The sequence below is a fragment of the Schistocerca nitens genome, chromosome 8 (genome assembly GCF_023898315.1).
Source record: "Schistocerca nitens isolate TAMUIC-IGC-003100 chromosome 8, iqSchNite1.1, whole genome shotgun sequence".
NCBI lineage: Eukaryota > Metazoa > Arthropoda > Insecta > Orthoptera > Acrididae > Schistocerca > Schistocerca nitens.
The window spans coordinates 302,062,013-302,082,280 of NC_064621.1; the positions used below are offsets into that span (position 1 = coordinate 302,062,013).

The following is a 20,268-nucleotide window of genomic DNA, read 5'->3' on the forward strand; positions in this document are numbered from 1 at the left end:
ATTTGGTTAAACATTAACTGCACTGGAATTCATGGAAAGCAGATGAAATTTAAGAAAATTAATTGTGATGGGGATATAAGTCAGAACTTTCTGAGCCAGAATTGGTACACATTTTCCAACTTTATTGCAAAGAGACAATTCTACACGATGGGATATTACAAGATTTAACGCCCCTAATGAACACACCCTTCAGTTGAGTATGGAATGCGGGTACAATGGAGAAGAAAAAATATGATGCACTTCATTAACTCAGAATTTTTATTGTTTCAACAGTTCAACCATTCTCAAATTTTACTTAAAGTACTAAGCTGGAAGGGTTTTCGTTTTGAAGATCTGTCCAAGAAACCTGCTAGATGCCTTGGGCGTCCTTTTGCGGTCTGGATCGTTGAAGTCTACATAGTGAAGTCCAAATCTGGTGCTGAAAAATAGTAAAGTATAATATGTAACCAATCTGTAAGTAAAGTACAATGTAAATAAGGTACAGAGTTTAAGCAAGCTGCTTATGAACTGAAGACATTTCTATGGCTGTGATTGCAGTATCTTTTTAGCTATCAAGTTAACAGTAGTGCATGTAAGAGTCGTACACAAGACATTTGGACTGCATATCTACTACTGGCTGTATAAATTTTCTATGCCATCTAAGTTAGATACTGTGAGACCTTCATACTATGAAGTACTGACCAGAACGTTTGTGGGCAACAAAACATTTGTCTAGAGTTACTTACGTGAATCCTGTGCCCCACTCAAAGTTATCCAGGAGACTCCAGGCTGTGTAGCCGATGATGTCGACACCGTCCTCGTTAATAGCCTCCAGCATAGCAGCCAAGTAGTCCTGTTAGCAGAGAAAGAAAACTTTATTTTCATAAATAGAAGCTACGAAATGTAATTAGTGGTAAATATGACGGAACCGCGTTTACAGATAGAACAAATGCAACACTGTGTGTCCGTCATGTTAACAGTGATGCAATGGTGTCGTACAACGTTTTCAATGTCTTAGTGTCTCTAACTTAGAGAGAACTCAGCTTCAAGTGTTCACTGATTACACAACAATTTTATGTGTGTGGTTGTTTTTTATTTCTCCTGACTAACATTTGTGAGCTTGGCGCTCCCACAGTGTTTCTGTGCATGCTATGCAACAGCAATGTTTTCATCTATTTTCAAACCTTTGATCTGAGTTTGGATTTTCTATTTATCCAAATGGCATCTTACTCAAGAGACACAGAAGAAATTTCCGACAATGTCCATTGCGTCAGATGCGCTAGACAGAATACTCACCTTGTAGTAGTCTATTCGGCCCTGGTCGTTGAGTTCTCCAGTGTCCGACCAGCCGTTTTCCATGACGAAGATTGGGTAGCCAGGGTACTGCTGGGCGAGCCAGTTGAACAGCTTGCGGAAGGCCCAAGGAGTGCTCTGCAAGAATAATGCGGCAATTAGACAGCTTACCGAGTGTGCTGGCACGAAGGACAACGTAGAAATGTATAGGTGGTTCCCTTTGTCTGTTATCGCCTAGTATGTGAAACTGCTATACAATACTGCAGGCAGCAGAAATGTGACTTGCAATAACCTTAACATAAAAAATGTGGCCATTTGGTAGAGGAGGGGAAGACATTGTGCTATCTTTTAAGACACATAACAGATGTCGGACGATGCAAGAAGTCAACTATCACAGGCAAAGAGGGAATTCTCCGCTAAGAGGAGTCCACTGGTATGCAATATAAGCCTCAGGTTGGGGAAGAAATTTTTGGTTATCTATATGTGGAGTACGACGTAGTACGGAAGTGAATCATGAGCTGTGGTATACACGCGAGTAATGGAATATGTGGAGAACAGTGAGTAGAAGAAAGGACAGAAGGATAGCAAACGTGCTAAAATGTCAAGGAGTAGCTTCCATGGTACTAGAGGGAGCAGTAGGACATACAAACTGTACGAAGGACAGAAACTGGACTATACAGGGTGTTTCAAAATACTTTTACAAACTTTGCAGCTAGGTTCTTTACACCAATAAAAGAAAAAAATGTCCACGTAAACATATTTCCAAAAATCCTTCGTTTTCGAGTTATTAATGAAAGTTAACAATTTAGGTGATTGGAGCTCATTAACACACAAACTCATAATAAATGAATAAAGTCCCTGTAGACAGCACCTGTATGACATGCTGGGAGAACGCATTCCAGCCCACATATGAATATTACACCTGTGTTGATGTCTAGCCTATTATGTAGCATGAGGACAGCTATTGACCTATGTGTGTTGGTTGTGGAAATTTGTTATTTCACCTCTTCGATACGTTGCTTCTTCTGTAAACAGAACTTAAGAGACAAGTAAAGAATTCGGAGACAAACAACGGGTGGGCAGTTCGTGCCATAAACCATTGGGAGAAGTTTCCCCTGTGGGTGATCAGTAGGCGTAAGGGCTGCACACGTTGAAAATCGTAAAGATACATGACTTGCTCATGAAGTATCCCCCTTGTTGAAGTTGGAGATGTACCACATTCCAGGGCTACATAGCTTGCGCTGATGACTGGCTCTTCTTTGATAGCCCGTAGGACGTGCTTTTCCTTGTCAGGCGTACGAGCAACACGTGGTCTTTTACGATCAATAGTTTGTGGTGCTACGGATTCGATCACGGCAACGCGGCGATACATAGCTCCAAAAGCTGGATGAATCGGTTGTCTTCGGTCGGGAAACGCCGTCTGATAGAGCCGTGCACCCTCGTTCCATTACAGTTCGTGTGGCTGTGCATAAAAATCATGTGTGCCTGGTCACGAAATGAATAATCTGCCATGTGTGAACGGAGCCCTCTTAGACAAAGCGCTACCTGTCGTAATTATACACAATGGACGCGTTGAAGACAGGCAAATGACGAATGCAAACAAGTCTCGCTGGCAACGCAACGCTATCTAGAATGCAACTAGTCAAATGGATGCATAGCTAAGTGAGGGTGTTAGGTTATACCTGCGAAGTAACTCAACGTCAACTCGAAAGCAAAGATTTTCGGACATATGTTCATATGAACTTGTCTCTCGCATTGGTGTAAGGGACTTGCCTCCAAAGTTTGTCAGTCTAGTTTTGAAAACTCTGTATGCAAGAAATAGCCGAGGACTTCGGGTATAGTCTCCTCCAAGTCTCTCGTTCAGTTTCAGCAAATGTATCACAGAACAGAGGCACAGTGTCCAAGACAGATAGATATGAGTGACTCTATGAACAGCGATGCCACGAACCCTGAGCCAGCTGGAAGCCGCCTGCGGTGCGTCCGTGTATTCCCCGAGAACGACGCCCGCGTCGTAGTCCATGGAGGGGTCGTAGCCGCTGGAGCCGTCTGAGACTGGGTAGGCCGTGTAGTGGTTCAGTCCGTAGAAGTCAGACGTGCCTGGAACAGTGCGGTCCGTACTTAATACCTGATACAACATTTGTAGAAATACAGAAGTTTCTTTGTTTACCTGTGCAACAAACAGACCGCAGTCAATACTTTATAAGTTGCACAAGCTAACAGATTTTTCTCTCAACGATAGAAAACGCAAAATACTGAGTTGTGTCAAGATTCGCTGGCACCAAAAAAGTCTGAAAGGTAAGTTCACTACACTGGGTGCGCATTAAATCGATTAAAATATCTTTTTATCTTATTTTCATTCCTGTGCAGTTTCTATTGCGAAGCTAATTTCAAATGTCACCATATGTAGCTCAGTGAGTTTGTACATCTTCGTTTTTACCATTGTCTGATTTAAAAATCCATTTTTATGGGCTGTAGGTTTATAAACATTTGAAAACGGCTTCATAGCAAAATTTCGAAATAATGAAAACAAAACAAAAGGATACTCTATGATATCGAAATGGAATCAGAGTGGTAGAATGGTGTAATTCTGGAATATTGACATATACATGGTGATATGTATATCTTTGAAATGGAGTCGTTTATTTCTAGTTGTTATACCGGATAAAGGTACGCATTTGTGTCTTGTAGGGTAAGATGTTAAAAACGACGCATAACTACTACAAATATGACAAACTAGCTATCAGTTCATGAAGATAATCCGTAGTATTGGACTGGTACTCCCAGAGAACATGTTATGAGCGTCTACACTCTTATAATAGCTGTACAGCGCACAGGAACGGCAGTTTCTTTGCTGCAATAAACAAAAGTTTCTTCTCGTTTCACACTCGGATAGAGCTTTGGGAGAGTGATTGCTTGCACACTATTCTTCCACGTCTTATATACTGAAGAGTCAAACAAACTGATATACCTGCTTAATATCGCGTATGGCTCCTGCGAACACGCAGAAGTGCCACAGCACGACGTGCCATGGTCTGGACTAATGTCTGAATTAGAGCTGGAGGGAAATGACACCATGAATTCTGCAGGCCTGTCCATAAATCCGTAAGAGGATGAGGGAGTGGAGATCTCTTCTGAACAACACGTTGCAAGGCATATACTCAATAATGTTCACGTCAGGTGAGTTCTGTGGTCAGCGGAAGTGTTTAAAATCAAAAGAGTGTTCCTGGAGCCACTCTGCAGCAATTTTATGACGTGTGGGGTGTCTCATTGCCCTGCTGAAATTGCCCAAGTCCGTCGGAATGCGCAATGGACATGAATGGATGCAGGTGATCAGACAGTGTGCCTACGTACGTGTCGCCTGTCAGACATATCAGGGGCCCCATATCATTCCAACTGCATATGCCCCACACCATTACAGAGCCTCTACCAGCTTGAACAGTCCCCTGCTGACGTGCAGGGTCCATGGATTCAAGAGTTTGGCTCCATGCCCGTACAAGCCCAACCGCTCGATACAATTTGAAACGAGACTAGTCCGACCAGGCAACATGTTTCCAGTCATCAACAACCCAGAGTCAGTGTTGACGGGCTCAGGCGAGGCGTAAAGTTTTGTGTCGTGCCGTCATCTAGGGTACGCGAGTGGGCCTTCGGCTCCGATAGCCCGTGTCGATGATGTTTCGTTGATAGCCCACAACTGAAATCTGCATCAATTTGCGGGAGGGTTGCGTTTCTATCACGCTGAACGATTCTGTTCAGTCGTCGTTGGTCGCGTTCTTGTAGGATCTTTTTCCAGCCACAGTGATGTCGGAGATTTGATATTTCCCGGATTCCTGATATTCACGGTACATTCATGAAATGGTCGTGCGGGAAAATCCCCACTTAATCGCTACCTCGGAGATGCTGTGCCCATCGCTCGTGCGCCGAGTGTAACATCATGTTCAAACACACATCTTGATAACCTGCCATTGTAGCAGCAGTAATCGATCTAACTGCGCCAGACACTTGTTGTCTTATACAGGAGTTGCCAACCGCAGCCCCATATTGTGCCTGTTTACGTCTCTCTTTATTTGAACACGCATGCTTACACTAGTTTCTTTGGTGCTTCAGTGTATGTCTGGTTTTTATACGCATCGAATCTACGAGAATGTTATTTCAAAGCATGATGCCTGTTTCTTGATTGTGCCCTGGTAACTCCGCAAGAAATTAGCCGTTTTGCTGTGAGACTCTGTAAGCTGATATTTTTCATCGTTTCTGTTTTATTCGCACACACGTAAAATTAAGCTGTGACTGTTCACTCCACGCTTCTGTGTATGTACTTAATGTTAAGGCATTCTGAAAGTGATAAGTCAAAGAAGATCAGCAATATCAATGCACCTCAAGTTACACAAATTGTACCTACATGATTCGTCACTTCATGCCTCTCTAAGTTTTCATTTTCTGATATTTGTATGACATAACTGAATCCAGTAGTGGCTCATTAACAGCGAAGCCAAAGATATTACTATCGCTTCATGTGGTCCAAAACTATACTTTTCTCTGTATTGTGGCCTAATTCCCAGTTTGACATTTTGGCAAGCATAACATGGTTGTAAGCTAGTATACGCAATTCCTTATTCACAACATTTATATTTGAGAAAAATCTGGCCCGGTAAAATAACCTGAAACAGTGGAATACTCTAACCAAATTGCAGAAAAATTTTGCAATATTTCCGAAATGCACGAGAGCAACATCAAGATAGAAGTTTCGGTTTGGGTAAGACTGCTCCCTAACTTCTCTTTTCGAGACAATGTACTGTTCCATTATGAGAGACTTTCCTGTTTGAGGGAAAAGAACAAGGAATAAAAACGATGAAGTATTCCTTGAGTGTAAGTAGCTCGGTCCCATCGTCTCCTACTTGTGGGAAAGTGATTTGTGCGTGGCGTTCGGACATCATTAATCATAAGTATCTCTGGGGTTTCACAAGAAGACTGCACGGAAACTGCAAGGCACCCAGAAAACAGACACAAATCAGTGGCTAGAGCATGTCTCCAAGTTTTGAATTTACGTTACAGGTGCTCAGTATAAGCATTACTTACTATGTGGCAAACATCAATACTTTAGGCAAACTCTTACCATATGCTTCTCAACATGTCATGGTCAATATCAGTGACTGCACTAAGGATCCTTCCTTGTCACTTATTCAGATTTAGTGATGGTAGAGGCAGAGCCTATCTTTTACATAACCCCACAATAAGAAATGACGTATTCATAAGGCAGGTGGTTATAGGGACCACTAAAGAAGAGGAGCATTGTGATGGGGGTTACGTCCAAACCAACGCTGAAGCAGTTGGATACTGAGGTAATCACGAACGTCTGAAAAAGTATAGTGGAACACCGTTATGTTGCGAAATGAAACCTCCACTGTCTTGCTGTAATTTTGCGGAATAAGCCATAGCCGCAGCATGATCAGGTACACAAAACCTGTCACAATGTTCTCTGTAAAGAAAAATGGTCCTTAAAACTTTTAAAGAGGACATGGCACGAAAGAAGTTAACTTTAAGTGAATCGTGAAAGTGTTCTACAATTTTTTATGGATTTCCTGTGCCAAATAAATGTATATTTCGACAATTCACCTTTCCAGATACATGAAATGCGGCTACATCACTGAAAACCAACTTTTATATATGTCTATGGAAGCTTTCAAGTAGTGGTCATCTGGAACCCTTGAACCACTTACGAATAGCTCAGTATAATGGATGGTATTCAAGCTGGTACAAGCCCATCAGGCCACGCTAACAGTAGATGCTGTGATGGGTATTGTTTACTCACCCCTGATGTATTCCACCTCCTCCGGTGTGAGCTCCACGAGTCGAGACCTGGGGTAGCCCGCAGCCTTACTGTTTGCCGCCACTCTCTGCTTCACCACCTCAGGCCAGTCTCCCTCGGCCGTGAAAATCGGGTGACTGTACAGGCCAGACTGGAACATAAATTCATTAGCTGAAGGCAGTTTTCAAAGTGCAGTATGTTACGCTAGTATTTCCTCCACGTATACTGTCTTAAATCTGCATAATTAAATGGTTGCATCTATATATAGTGTGAAAAATAATTTTGGCAAAATATATGGTATTTCTTTTTATTCTTGGAAGAAGTACTGAGGATAATTAAATGCCAAGTAGCGCTATAGATTTGGAGCCTAGGAGATTCTCAAGCGCTTATGAGTATTAACCTACCGAAGGACAGAGTGTGCTGGCAATGACACATGTCTACCACACCATGGGCTATGCTTGACAACATCAGCGTGTCCAATTGTGACATGCTCCAAATTAAGGCAACAGCAGAAGATCTCTGGTCAGTTATATGAGATCCCTTCTAGCAAGCTGCTCGCCAGCAGAACTTACCAATTGGAATTACTTGCAACAGTTTCTGTGCTGCTGGACTCTTCTGGAATTCTCAGTGATCGAGCGGCTGGCAGACTCTGGTTATGTAATAGGTTCCTAGTGGGATATTCACTGTAGTAAGTAAGACGTTAGCTAGTCATTAACCTGAAGATTGTTTTGAATGCCACGGTGCCCACCAAGCATAGTCGTGTTGGAGGTGGTATGCTGTTTCAGTCCTCTGTAACTGCACAGACTTTTATTTCGCTCCTGATCTTCAGACACTTTGTGACATAGATATTTTATATTGTGTGTGACTTCTCTAAAGTGCGGTCTGGACCTGACATACAGAGGAGCATATCGTTTTGGTGAACGCTGATCTGGAGGGTAGCTAGATACTTAGGTCAGGCTTGAAAGAGACAATTTATTTGTTAGTAGGCGAAGCTAACAGATGTCCAAAAATCTAAATCTACATCTATACTCTGCGAACCACTGTGAAGTTTATGGCATAGATAATAAATGAAGGTTGTGGTAACAGACTGATTTATAGCATAGCTGAGGTCTACATTCGTTGTTGGCAACATTTGCGCCATATTTAATGCACAACATTGTGACACCATGTGAATTGTGCTTTGTTGTTATTTTAACCATTTCTACTTCCGGTTTGTAGCCTCTGTAGCAAACATTCGCTTCATGTATAAAAGCACTTGTCTTTATAAATTTCTAAAACTGTAAATTACATTGAGAAACACTGTGGTGATGGTAGTGGTGCAATAGTTGAGAAACTGTACTTGCATTCGGCAGTACTGTAGTTCAAATTTCCATTTAGGTGCTATATTTTATACACACAAACTATATTTTTCATCCACATTGATGTTTTTTCCTTTTTAACTAAACTGACTGAGGCAAATAGAGGGCTGGATCCAGTGACGACGACGCTTCAGATTTCGTACCCAATACATTCCCTTCTCGAGCTTGTGCTTTGTCATAAATTACCTCTCGTCGACGGGGTGATAAACCGCAATATTCCTATTCTTTTTGTTCAATGTTCGTATCATCCCAGCAGAGATTAACTATTTTACGAACCTAAAATCACTAATATTCCGGTTATATGAAATAGTGAGAAGGGGCAATATCGATAAGTAGCTGAATTACGTTGCACGAAACCTTTGTATTGTGTCGGAAATGACCAATTATGTTCTGAAAAGATCGATATCATTTTTTAAATGGAGGCAAAAAATCGCAAAATATTCTATGTATTTGTAGAACCTAGCTGTATTATACTGATACAATGGCTCACATAAGTGATCAAAAGACATATTTACACTCTAGGAAAGAAACGACGTACAGGAAGGTATTATCTAAATGGAATGGAAATCGGTGGATGTGATGTATGTGTACATAAAAACAAATGATTACATTTTCAATTTGTGAAGCTCTTGGTCTTGAATAAATCATCCTATTTGTCTGAAATTGTAATTATTTGTGTGTCTGTACATGCAACTGACATCTACCTATCTCCTTCGTGGTACGGTACACCGTAAAAGTGTATCTTTGTTATGCATGTTAATTCATGCATATAAAGACTGTAAACAACGCTAATAAAGTCATTCAGTAAGTTACATTCCATCTTTAATAGTATATGTTGACTAATCCTGATGACAAAATTTTGTCTTGTTATTATTAGAGATATAAGACACAAGAACAGTCCTTAGCGGATGTCTCGTAATGAAAGAAAGGCTTAAGAAACAGTTCTACAGATTTAGGTTGTATTAACCTTGGATGAGTTGATATTAAAGTATCGTGCTAGTCAGAGCCTTCTTCCTCCGTCTGAAGCAAAGTAAACACCCTTATTGTAATACAGCGCTGCAGTGCTGTTGGGAAGAAAGTTTATAAGAGTTCCTGGTACTTACGTAGAACTGCATCTTGCGTTCTGCTGCCTCAATGTCTGCTGCAGAATCGGTGGCAGGTTCGTACCACATGTTGTTAATTGTGATACCGACCTTTCCTGCGATAAGAGAGGTACATGCCAGTCATACTGGTACATTCTGTACGATAGCTAAGAGAAATAATTCAGTAGACACTAACAGTTGGATAAAGTTTAAGTAGAACGATGTAAACAGAAAGAATTGGTACCATGCATGACAGTTTCGAAAGGTAGGAAACTGTGATGAATGAAACATACATAACTAAAGTAAATGGATATCATAATCCTAACTTCTTCAGATGGAGTCGTAGATGATTTGAAAGTTATTCAGAAACTTCTCGAAAATGTGAAGAGCATTTTCACGTTAAAGTTCGCTGAAGTTATTTACCATGGGCCAAATTAAATAGTAGTATGTTACTTCCCCCATGAACCATGGACCTTGCCGTTGGTGGGGAGGCTTGCGTGCCTCAGCGATACAGATGGCCGTACCGTAGGTGCAACCACAACGGAGGGGTATCTGTTGAGAGGCCAGACAAACATGTGGTTCCTGAAGAGGGGCAGCAGCCTTTTCAGTAGTTGCAGGGGCAACAGTCTGGATGATTGACTGATCTGGCCTTGTAACATTAACCAAAACGGCCTTGCTGTGCTGGTACTGCGAACGGCTGAAAGCAAGGGGAAACTACAGCCGTAATTTTTCCCGAGGACATGCAGCTCTACTGTATGATTAAATGATGATGGCGTCCTCTTGGGTAAAATATTCCGGAGGTAAAATAGTCCCCCATTCGGATCTCCGGGCGGGGACTACTCAAGAGGACGTCGTTATCAGGAGAAAGAAAACTGGCATTCTACGGATCGGAGCGTGGAATGTCAGATCCCTTAATCGGGCAGGTAGGTTAGAAAATTTAAAAAGGGAAATGGATAGGTTAAAGTTAGATATAGTGGGAATTAGTGAAGTTCGGTGGCAGGAGGAACAAGACTTTTGGTCAGATGATTACAGGGTTATAAATACAAAATCAAATCGGGGTAATGCAGGAGTAGGTTTAATAATGAATAAAAAAATAGGAGTGCGGGTTAGCTACTACAAACAGCATAGTGAACGCATTATTGTGGCCAAGATAGACACAAAGCCCATGCCTACTACAGTAGTACAAGTTTATATGCCAACTAGCTCTGCAGATGATGAAGAAATTGATGAAATGTATGACGAGATAAAAGAAATTATTCAGGTAGTGAAGGGAGACGAAAATTTAATAGTCATGGGGGACTGGAATTCGTCAGTAGGAAAAGGGAGAGAAGGAAACATAGTAGGTGAATATGGATTGGGGGGAAGAAATGAAAGAGGAAGCCGCCTTGTAGAATTTTGCACAGAGCATAACTTAATCACTAACACTTGGTTCAAGAATCATGAAAGAAGGTTGTATACCTGGAAGAATCCTGGAGATACTAATAGGTATCAGATAGATTATATAATGGTAAGACAGAGATTTAGGAACCAGGTTTTAAATTGTAAGACATTTCCAGGGGCAGATGTGGATTCTGACCACAATCTATTGGTTATGAACTGCAGATTGAAACTGAAGAAACTGCAAAAAGGTGGGAATTTAAGGAGATGGGACCTGGATAAACTGAAAGAACCAGAGGTTGTAGAGAGTTTCAGGGAGAGCATAAGGGAACAATTGACAGGAATGGGGGAAAGAAATACAGTAGAAGAAGAATGGGTAGTTCTGAGGGATGAAGTAGTGAAGGCAGCAGAGGATCAAGTAGGTAAAAAGACGAGGGCTAATAGAAATCCTTGGGTAACAGAAGAAATATTGAATTTAATTGATGAAAGGAGAAAATATAAAAATGCAGTAAATGAAGCAGGCAAAAAGGAATACAAACGTCTCAAAAATGAGATCGACAGAAAGTGCAAAATGGCTAAGCAGGGATGGCTAGAGGACAAATGTAAGGATGTAGAGGCTTGTCTCACTAGGGGTAAGATAGATACTGCCTACAGGAAAATTAAAGAGACCTTTGGAGAGAAGAGAACCACTTGTATGAATATCAAGAGCTCAGATGGCAACCCAGTTCTAAGCAAAGAAGGGAAGGCAGAAAGGTGGAAGGAGTATATAGAGGGTTTATACAAGGGCGATATACTTGAGGACAATATTATGGAAATGGAAGAGGATGTAGATGAAGATGAAATGGGAGATAAGATACTGCGTGAAGAGTTTGACAGAGCACTGAAAGACCTGAGTCGAAACAAGGCCCCGGGAATAGACAACATTCCATTAGAACTACTGATGGCCTTGGGAGAGCCAGTCATGACAAAACTCTACCATCTGGTGAGCAAGATGTATGAGACAGGGGAAATACCCACAGACTTCAAGAAGAATATAATAATTCCAATACCAAAGAAAGCAGGTGTTGACAGATGTGAAAATTACCGAACTATCAGTTTAATAAGTCACAGCTGCAAAATACTAACGCGAATTCTTTACAGACGAATTGAAAAACTGGTAGAAGCGGACCTCGGGGAAGATCAGTTTGGATTCCGTAGAAATGTTGGAACACGTGAGGCAATACTAACCTTACGACTTATCTTAGAAGAAAGATTAAGAAAAGGCAAACCTACGTTTCTAGCATTTGTAGACTTAGAGAAAGCTTTTGACAACGTTAACTGGAATACTCTCTTTCAAATTCTGAAGGTGGCAGGGGTAAAATACAGGGAGCGAAAGGCTATTTACAATTTGTATAGAAACCAGATGGCAGTTATAAGAGTCGAGGGGCATGAAAGGGAAGCTGTGGTTGGGAAAGGAGTGAGACAGGGTTGTAGCCTCTCCCCGATGTTATTCAATCTGTATATTGAGCAAGCAGTAAAGGAAACAAAAGAAAAATTCGGAGTAGGTATTAAAATTCATGGAGAAGAAGTAAAAACTTTGAGGTTCGCCGATGACATTGTAATTCTGTCGGAGACAGCAAAGGACTTGGAAGAGCAGTTGAACGGAATGGACAGTGTCTTGAAAGGAGGATATAAGATGAACATCAACAAAAGCAAAACGAGGATAATGGAATGTAGTCTAATTAAATCGGGTGACGCTGAGGGGATTAGATTAGGAAGTGAGACACTTAAAGTAGTAAAGGACTTGTGCTATTTAGGGAGTAAAATAACTGATGATGGTCGAAGTAGAGAGGATATAAAATGTAGACTGGCAATGGCAAGGAAAGCGTTTCTGAAGAAGAGAAATTTGTTAACATCGAGTATAGATTTAAGTGTTAGGAAGTCGTTTCTGAAAGTATTTGTATGGAGTGTAGCCATGTATGGAAGTGAAACATGGACGATAACCAGTTTGGACAAGAAGAGAATAGAAGCTTTCGAAATGTGGTGCTACAGAAGAATGCTGAAGATAAGGTGGGTAGATCACGTAACTAATGAGGAGGTATTGAATAGGATTGGGGAGAAGAGAAGTTTGTGGCACAACTTGACTAGAAGAAGGGATCGGTTGGTAGGACATGTTTTGAGGCATCAAGGGATCACAAATTTAGCATTGGAGGGCAGCGTGGAGGGTAAAAATCGTAGAGGGAGACCAAGAGATCAATACACTAAGCAGATTCAGAAGGATGTAGGTTGCAGTAGGTACTGGGAGATGAAGAACCTTGCACAGGATAGAGTAGCATGGAGAGCTGCATCAAACCAGTCTCAGGACTGAAGACTACAACAACAACAATGTGGTGTTGAGGCCTAAATTTGGGAGCTGATGACCTTTTAGCGGCCTAAATCACTAGTTATCATCATCATCAGACCAATAGTGTCACATCGATTCTCAGTTATACGAATTGTGGGGATCAAAAATTTGTGAATTCCGTTGGGGCGAATCAAATGTCATGTGAAATCACTGTGCTGTGTCTAGCTTATTAGTTAACTCGATTTTTCGTACAGAACTTGCATATTCAGTCATCAGGTAGACTCAAGTATATCTTATTGAATTGTTACCTAGTTGAACAGTGTGGCGCTGAGAACAAGATTTTGTTCTGAGATGGTGTGTCATGTGAAAGGAAAATCCCTAAGTTTTTAAGGGAAATAATTACGAGTCATTGTGTTTGGAAAATCTAATGGGATAATGCCAATGTGGTTATGTAATAGGTAATTGTAAATTACGCTTGTGGAGGCAATTTTTTTCTGTTCCTTATTATGGTAATCTACTATTAAATCAGAGCAACTAATCTTCAGGAATACTAATTTTAATTATGGAAAAAGCAATAGTTCCCAGCCCCATCTAACTACGTATTTTTCTTTTACCTTTTAGTTTCCTACTATTTCTTTACTACCGCCACATTTCGGATATTAATGTTAATGTCTATGGTTATTAGCGCGCCACACTTTAGTGACATCAGAACGAACGTATAAACAGAAGATTAGATTAGATTAGTACTTGTTCCATAGATCATGAATACGACACTTCGTAATGATGTGGAACGTGTCAGGTTAATAAAAGGTGTCTATACAAAATATTACATTAGACAAATTACATGACATTCGGTATTTTTTTTTTTTTTTTTTTTGTGGAGGTTGGAAAATTACCCACTTTCTATATCCAAAAACTCATCTAATGAGTAGAAGGAGTTGCCATTAAGAAATTCTTTTAATTTCCTTTTAAATGCTATATGTCTATCTGTCAGACTTTTGATGCTATTAAGTAAGTGTCCAAAGACTTTTGTGGCAGCATAATTTACCCCCTTCTGAGCCAAGGTTAGATTTAACCTTGAGTAGTGAAGATCATCCTTTCTCCTAGTGTTGTAGCCATGTACACTGCTATTACTTTTGAATTATTTCGGATTGTTAATAACAAATTTCATAAGTGAATATATATATTGTGAGGCTACAGTGAAGATTTCTAGCTCTTTAAATAAGTGTCTGCAGGATGATCTTGGATGAGCTCCAGCAATTATTCTGATACACGCTTTTGTGCAATGAACACTCTTTTACTCAATGGTGAGTTACCCCAGAATATGATGCCATACGAAAGCAGAGAATGAAAATAGGCGTGGTAAGCTAATTTACTCAGATGTATATCGCCAAAATTTGCAATGACCCTAATAACATAAGTAGCTGAACTCAAACGTTTCAGCAGATCCTCAGTGTGTTTTTTCCAATTCACCCCCTCTCAATGCATACACCTAGAAATTTTGAATATTCTACCTTAGCTACCGATTTCTGATCGAAGTCTATGTTTATTAATGGGGTCATTCCATTTACTGTGTGGAACTGTATATACTGTGTTTTGTCAAAGTTTAATGAGAGCGCATTTGCAGAGAACCACTTAATGATTTTCTGAAAAACATCGCTTTTGGGTTAACGACTTGCAACGATCCGTAGCACAATGATTTTGCACTGCAGAAGTGAATAATGTTAAAAAGTGTGTCTTTATTCTACAAATACTGAGTTCGGTAGAATGTACAAAATGCGATCGAATATCGAAGATTACAAATTACACTTTTAACAGAGCTACACGACCCTTTACGTGATCTGCAATTCGAACGTTAGTTGCCTTCAGCATCGTGTTAACATCTAAACTCGGTGGATTTTGTCTTATAGCTTGATCTAGATTGTCCCCTAACACCAGCGATTATTAGATTATGTTCTGCAGAAGATCAAATTCAGGAAAGCACTGTTGGGTTTCCTTTAAAAAGAAAGAGGGAATGCAAAAAAATTTAAAAATTGGAATGGAGTATTAACATGAGATTCAATTGTTTACTGGGAGATAAGCTTACTATTCCTCTTTAACAGTACTTTATTCTGTAACACTGGTTATCGAAGTTGATTGTACAATAATGCTATTTTGTCTTGCACAGCGATCGTGAGAGGAAGATGTGGGTGCACACAGAAAATCATTTTCCACTCGCCACATTTGTAAATGGAGTAGAATAGGGACTGGCAAATGTACTCTCCAGTATGCGTTCTACAATGAGGTGCGTACGTAAATTGGAGATCTACCCGAAAAAACTTATAGGCCTCACCTGTCGAGGTCCGTCGCTATGTGGCTTGCGTGAAATGAGAAAGGTTCTAATAAACTCCTCAAAATGATTCAGGACTTCATTTATCGGTTCCCCTAATCCGGATAATCAAGTTCGAATACACAAGCTCACATTTGCTTCTCTCCTCGTCAACAGAGCCACCTTTTACCTTTCTGGGTCTCTCGATACTTCTCGTCGTAGAGGCGGTAGGCGCCGGCGTGTGCCATGAGCAGGGTGTAGGCCGCCATGTAGTCTCCCACGCCTGACGAGTTGATGCCCGGGGCGATCGTGAAGCCTCCAGAGTAGCCCATGACAAAACTGGCCGGCTCGTTGAATGTTTGCCACCACTTCACCTGCTCACACAACATGTGGTTCGTTCATTAAACATGATTATAGATCACATTCTATGTTTGTTTATTATAATGCATTGGATCTCACCTGATGCTAATTGTGTGGTAGACCAATGAATGTCTGATACCTACAAGCAACAAGTGATTGAGTAGCGCCACAAAAGACACGCTAGTGAGTGTAAACTATGAGATGATGCCATCTGTAGATGGGACGAAGATCAGATACGACTAGACGACGAAACCAGAAAGCCAGGCACCACATTATTTCAGTAGTGTGCACGTGAGAGGGCGGGTGGCGGGCCAGTATACAGTAATAAGCAGCGTTGTACTATGTGACATTCCAGCCGATAGCATCACTGTGGGCACCTGTCTGTAGCGTGCACCTAGTGGTGTTTATAGAATATTTAGCGTTGCTTTTCGAGTTAGCTTAGGTCTGATGAAGTTACCTCGTCACTGTGATCTTACTTCCGGGTGGCATAAGGAAAACGCTAGAAGCATTAAATGAAGAAGCAACAGTGACTGTTCCCCGAACACATGAATTGTTTTCTAGGGACAGTCAGAAGTAAAAACAGTGGCCCAATGTTGTACTGCATTAAAATTTTGTTGATGTGAACAGCTTCATCTGGGAGCATTGCAGCTAGCTCTGAAATCGATCACGACACGATAAACGAACCTGAAGATCATTTTTGCAGTCAGAGGTACATTTATTCGTTAACTCATGATAAGACAGTGTTCTCACCTACTATCGCGGTTGCAAGTTTCAGTACATCTATTTTATCAGAATAGAACTCTCGTAGCTTTTTTTTTTTGCTACTAGTTTCTCTATGTCAAGACAGCGTAGTTTCTATTAAGCTACATATTTTTAGTCTGGAGCGACTAACTGTTGATGGAAATGCCTTTTTCCCTATATTGCAGTTGTTAATCCAACGTAATATTGAATAAGAAGATACATGTATAGTTGTACGTCGGTTTTGTAACACCAGAACACTCTTTCGTCGCTTACCCTGTCGCCATAGTTGTCGTAGAGCACTCTGGCGTACTCAACAAAGTAGTCCGCCAGCCTGGGGTTGGGCCACCCCCCAATGTCTTGCAAAGTCTGCGGCAAGTCCCAGTGGAACATCGTCACCTGCAACAAACATATACACCACCGTGTGACGTCACTTTTGATTAGTGATCTAATGTCAAGGAACAGAAGCCGGATGTCTGAGGTTGCTCTTACCACTGGAGTGATGCCGTTGGCGATCAAGCCGTTGATGAGCTTGTTGTAGTAGTCGATTCCCTCCTGGTTGATGTTGTTGACGTCTCCAGTGGGGAGGACTCTGGGCCACGATATGGAAAAGCGGTATGCGTCCACCTGCGGCACAAAAATAACGCTCTCAGAGTCGGTTCACGTTTGCCGTTGTCCCTACACATCATTATCGAACTTCAGCGGTAGGCTTACTTTTGCAGAACCCAAACACCTGCTTGTATCCTACTGTTGTTGTGGTCTTCAGTCCTCAGACTGGTTTGATGCAGCTCTCCATGCTACTCTATCCTGTGCAAGCTTCTTCATCTCCCAGTACCTACTGCAACCTACATCCTACTGAATCTGCTTAGTGTATTCATCTTTTGGTCTCCCTCTACGATTTTTACCCTCCACGCTGCCCTCCAATACTAAATTGGTGATCCCTTGATGCCTCAGAATATGTCCTACCACCCGATCCCTTCTTCTAGTCAAGTTGTGCCACAAACTTCTCTTCTCCCCAATCCTATTCAATACCTCCTTATTAGTTATGTGATCTACCCATCTAATCTTCAGCATTCTTCTGTAGCACCACATTTCGAAAGCTTCTATTCTCTTCTTGTCTAAACTATTTATCGTCCATGTTTCACTTCCATACATGGCTACACTCCATACAAATACTTTCAGAAACGACTTCCTGACCCTTAAATCTATTCTTTATGTAAACAAATTTCTCTTCTTAAGAAACGCTTTCCTTGCCATTGCCAGTCTACGTTTTATATCCTATCTACTTCGACCATCATCAGTTATTTTGCTCCCCAAATAGCAAAACTCCTTTACTACTTTAAGTGTCTCATTTTCTAATCTAATTCCCGCAGCATCACCCGACTTGATTCTACCACATTCCATTATCCTAGTTTTGCTTTTGTTGATGTTCATCTTATATCCTCCTTTCAAGACATTATCCATTCCGTTCAACTGCACTTCCAAGTCCTTTGCTGTCTCTGACAGAATTACAATGTCATCGGCGAACCTCAAAGTTTTTATTTCTTCTCCATGGATTTTAATTCCTACTCCGAATTTTTCTTTTGTTTCCTTCACTGCTTGCTCTATATACAGATTGAATAACATCGGGGAGAGGCTACAACCCTGTCTCATTCCCTTCCCCACCACAGCTTCCCTTTCATGTCCTTCGACTCTTATAACTGCCATCTAGTTTCTGTACAAATTGTAAATAGCCTTTCGCCCCCTGTATTTTACCCCTGCCACCTTCAAAATTTGAAAGACACTATTCCAGTCAACATTGTCAAAAGCTTTCTCTAAGTCTACAAATGCTAGAAACGTAGGTTTGCCTTTCCTTAATCTTTCTTCCAAGGTAAGTCGTGAGGTCAGTATTGCCTTACGTGTTGCAATATTTCTACGGAATCGAAACTGATCTTCCCCGAGGTCGGCTGCTACTAGTTTTTCCATTCGTCTGTAAAGAATTCGCGTTAGTATTTCGCAGCCGTGACTTATTAAACTGATAGTTCGGTAACTTTCACATCTGTCAACTTTCCTAAAATAGGCTCTAAGTCGTTCCCTTTCTATTTCTATTTCTATTTCTCGTTCTGTCCGTAGACGTCCGAATGGAGTCCGACTGACCGCCGTGTCTTCCTCTGCCAATTACGTCAGAGGATGCCGTTTGGAGAGGCATGTGGAGCTGGACAGTAGCCTACTTATGATTCAAAACCATACTGCAGTCAAAACGAAATTTAAGTTTTTACATCTATTATCTGGCTGTGTAAGTAATTTCGAAGATCGGAGGAAGGTAACGGCATACCATCACGTCTAGTGAAGCGTTTTAGTGTTCAAACCAATCCTCAGATTGATGATATGGTAACTTTATTTCATTTTGTTATTACTAATATAGATTCGCTCTCGACATACCTAAGAGGCCTTCTTTTTGTAGACCAGTGCAATTTTATCTTACATTCCATGTTCCACATTGATTATTCCCCTCGCTCCTCCTTTTTCCTATGAAATTCTCATTATTTCTCGTTTTCTTTCCTTCACCATTCCTCCTGCTTCAGCTTCCCTCTTCCTTTGTCGCTATTTCTGTGACGATGCCATCAATTAAAGCACCTGATTCTCTTCCTATTTTGCAATGGGGATTGTTATAGCCAATGTGCTGGCTGATATAACTTCTGCTACATTAAAAATGTATTTTCGCCTATTTTCGTATAGCTCTCATTTTAGACGCTTTATTGTGTTCATTATTATTATTATTACTATTATTATTATTATTATTTCTACTATTGATAATATTATTATTATCGTAATGATGATAATAATGTTAATTAGAGTCGTATAGAACTCTATTTCAGATACTGGTTCCACTGTTTATATAGAGAAATTAAGAAGGAATGCTTGAATGTCTGTGGGGATGGCTAAGTCGACAAACTAGCCAGGAAATTTAAATACATAAATAAATAAAATAAACGCAATCGACACACAACAGCCGAAATGTTAAAAAAATTAATATGCCAGACGGGCCAGTTTCATTATAGGACCGCCGAGCACACGGGCAAGTACTACTTACAAATGTACTGTTGCCTCTATTCCTCTGAGAGTCAAACGACGATTAATGATTAAATGATGTAAGCGAGTTACGTTAGTATGGAATAAATTTCTGTAAACGGATCTTTAAACGGTTAAGTATATACTTTTATGATTCAGAATTTCGAACCTTTTGTAGAAATACCTTCATAACTTTTTATTCCTTCATCTCTATTAAGTGAGGTCTAGTTCAGCTATTCTAGAACAACTCATTTTCTAAACTATTCATTTAAATAACAAGTTAATTAACCAAGTTCTCCATTTGCGCCTGGCAGAATACCCCAAAAATTTCAACAAAAACAGCACTTTCCTAAAATTCTGGAACTATTATTTATTTAAACTTGTATCATTGTCCCTGGTGAGGACTCTTTGCCGTCAGATGAGCTGTACGATCGGTGCTGTTGAACCCTTGCTCTCTGATTACTCATCTTGTGGTTCTGTGACACTTCTGCTAGCCTAAGTGTACTTACTGGACAAAAGGGTACGGCATAGAATGGCAGACTTGTAGCTTAGGAACAGTATTAGAGCGAAATGCTACGTTCATCAAATTATACGTA

At 40.7% G+C, this 20,268-nt stretch overlaps 1 protein-coding gene across 1 annotated transcript in view; it reads right to left on the reverse strand.

Moving 5' to 3' along the window:
- Nucleotides 1-303: 303 nt before the first annotated feature.
- LOC126199535 (myrosinase 1-like) overlaps nt 304-20,268 on the reverse strand; it is a 28,028-nt gene continuing 8,063 nt past the window's right edge. The window contains exons 3-11 of the mRNA XM_049936456.1: nt 17,114-17,248; nt 16,898-17,020; nt 15,714-15,897; nt 9,537-9,631; nt 7,079-7,226; nt 3,221-3,369; nt 1,276-1,410; nt 726-832; nt 304-418 (exon numbers count right to left, since the gene is read on the reverse strand). Of these exons, the coding sequence (XP_049792413.1) occupies nt 304-418; nt 726-832; nt 1,276-1,410; nt 3,221-3,369; nt 7,079-7,226; nt 9,537-9,631; nt 15,714-15,897; nt 16,898-17,020; nt 17,114-17,248 (1,191 nt within the window). The remainder of the gene's footprint in view (nt 419-725; nt 833-1,275; nt 1,411-3,220; nt 3,370-7,078; nt 7,227-9,536; nt 9,632-15,713; nt 15,898-16,897; nt 17,021-17,113; nt 17,249-20,268) is intronic.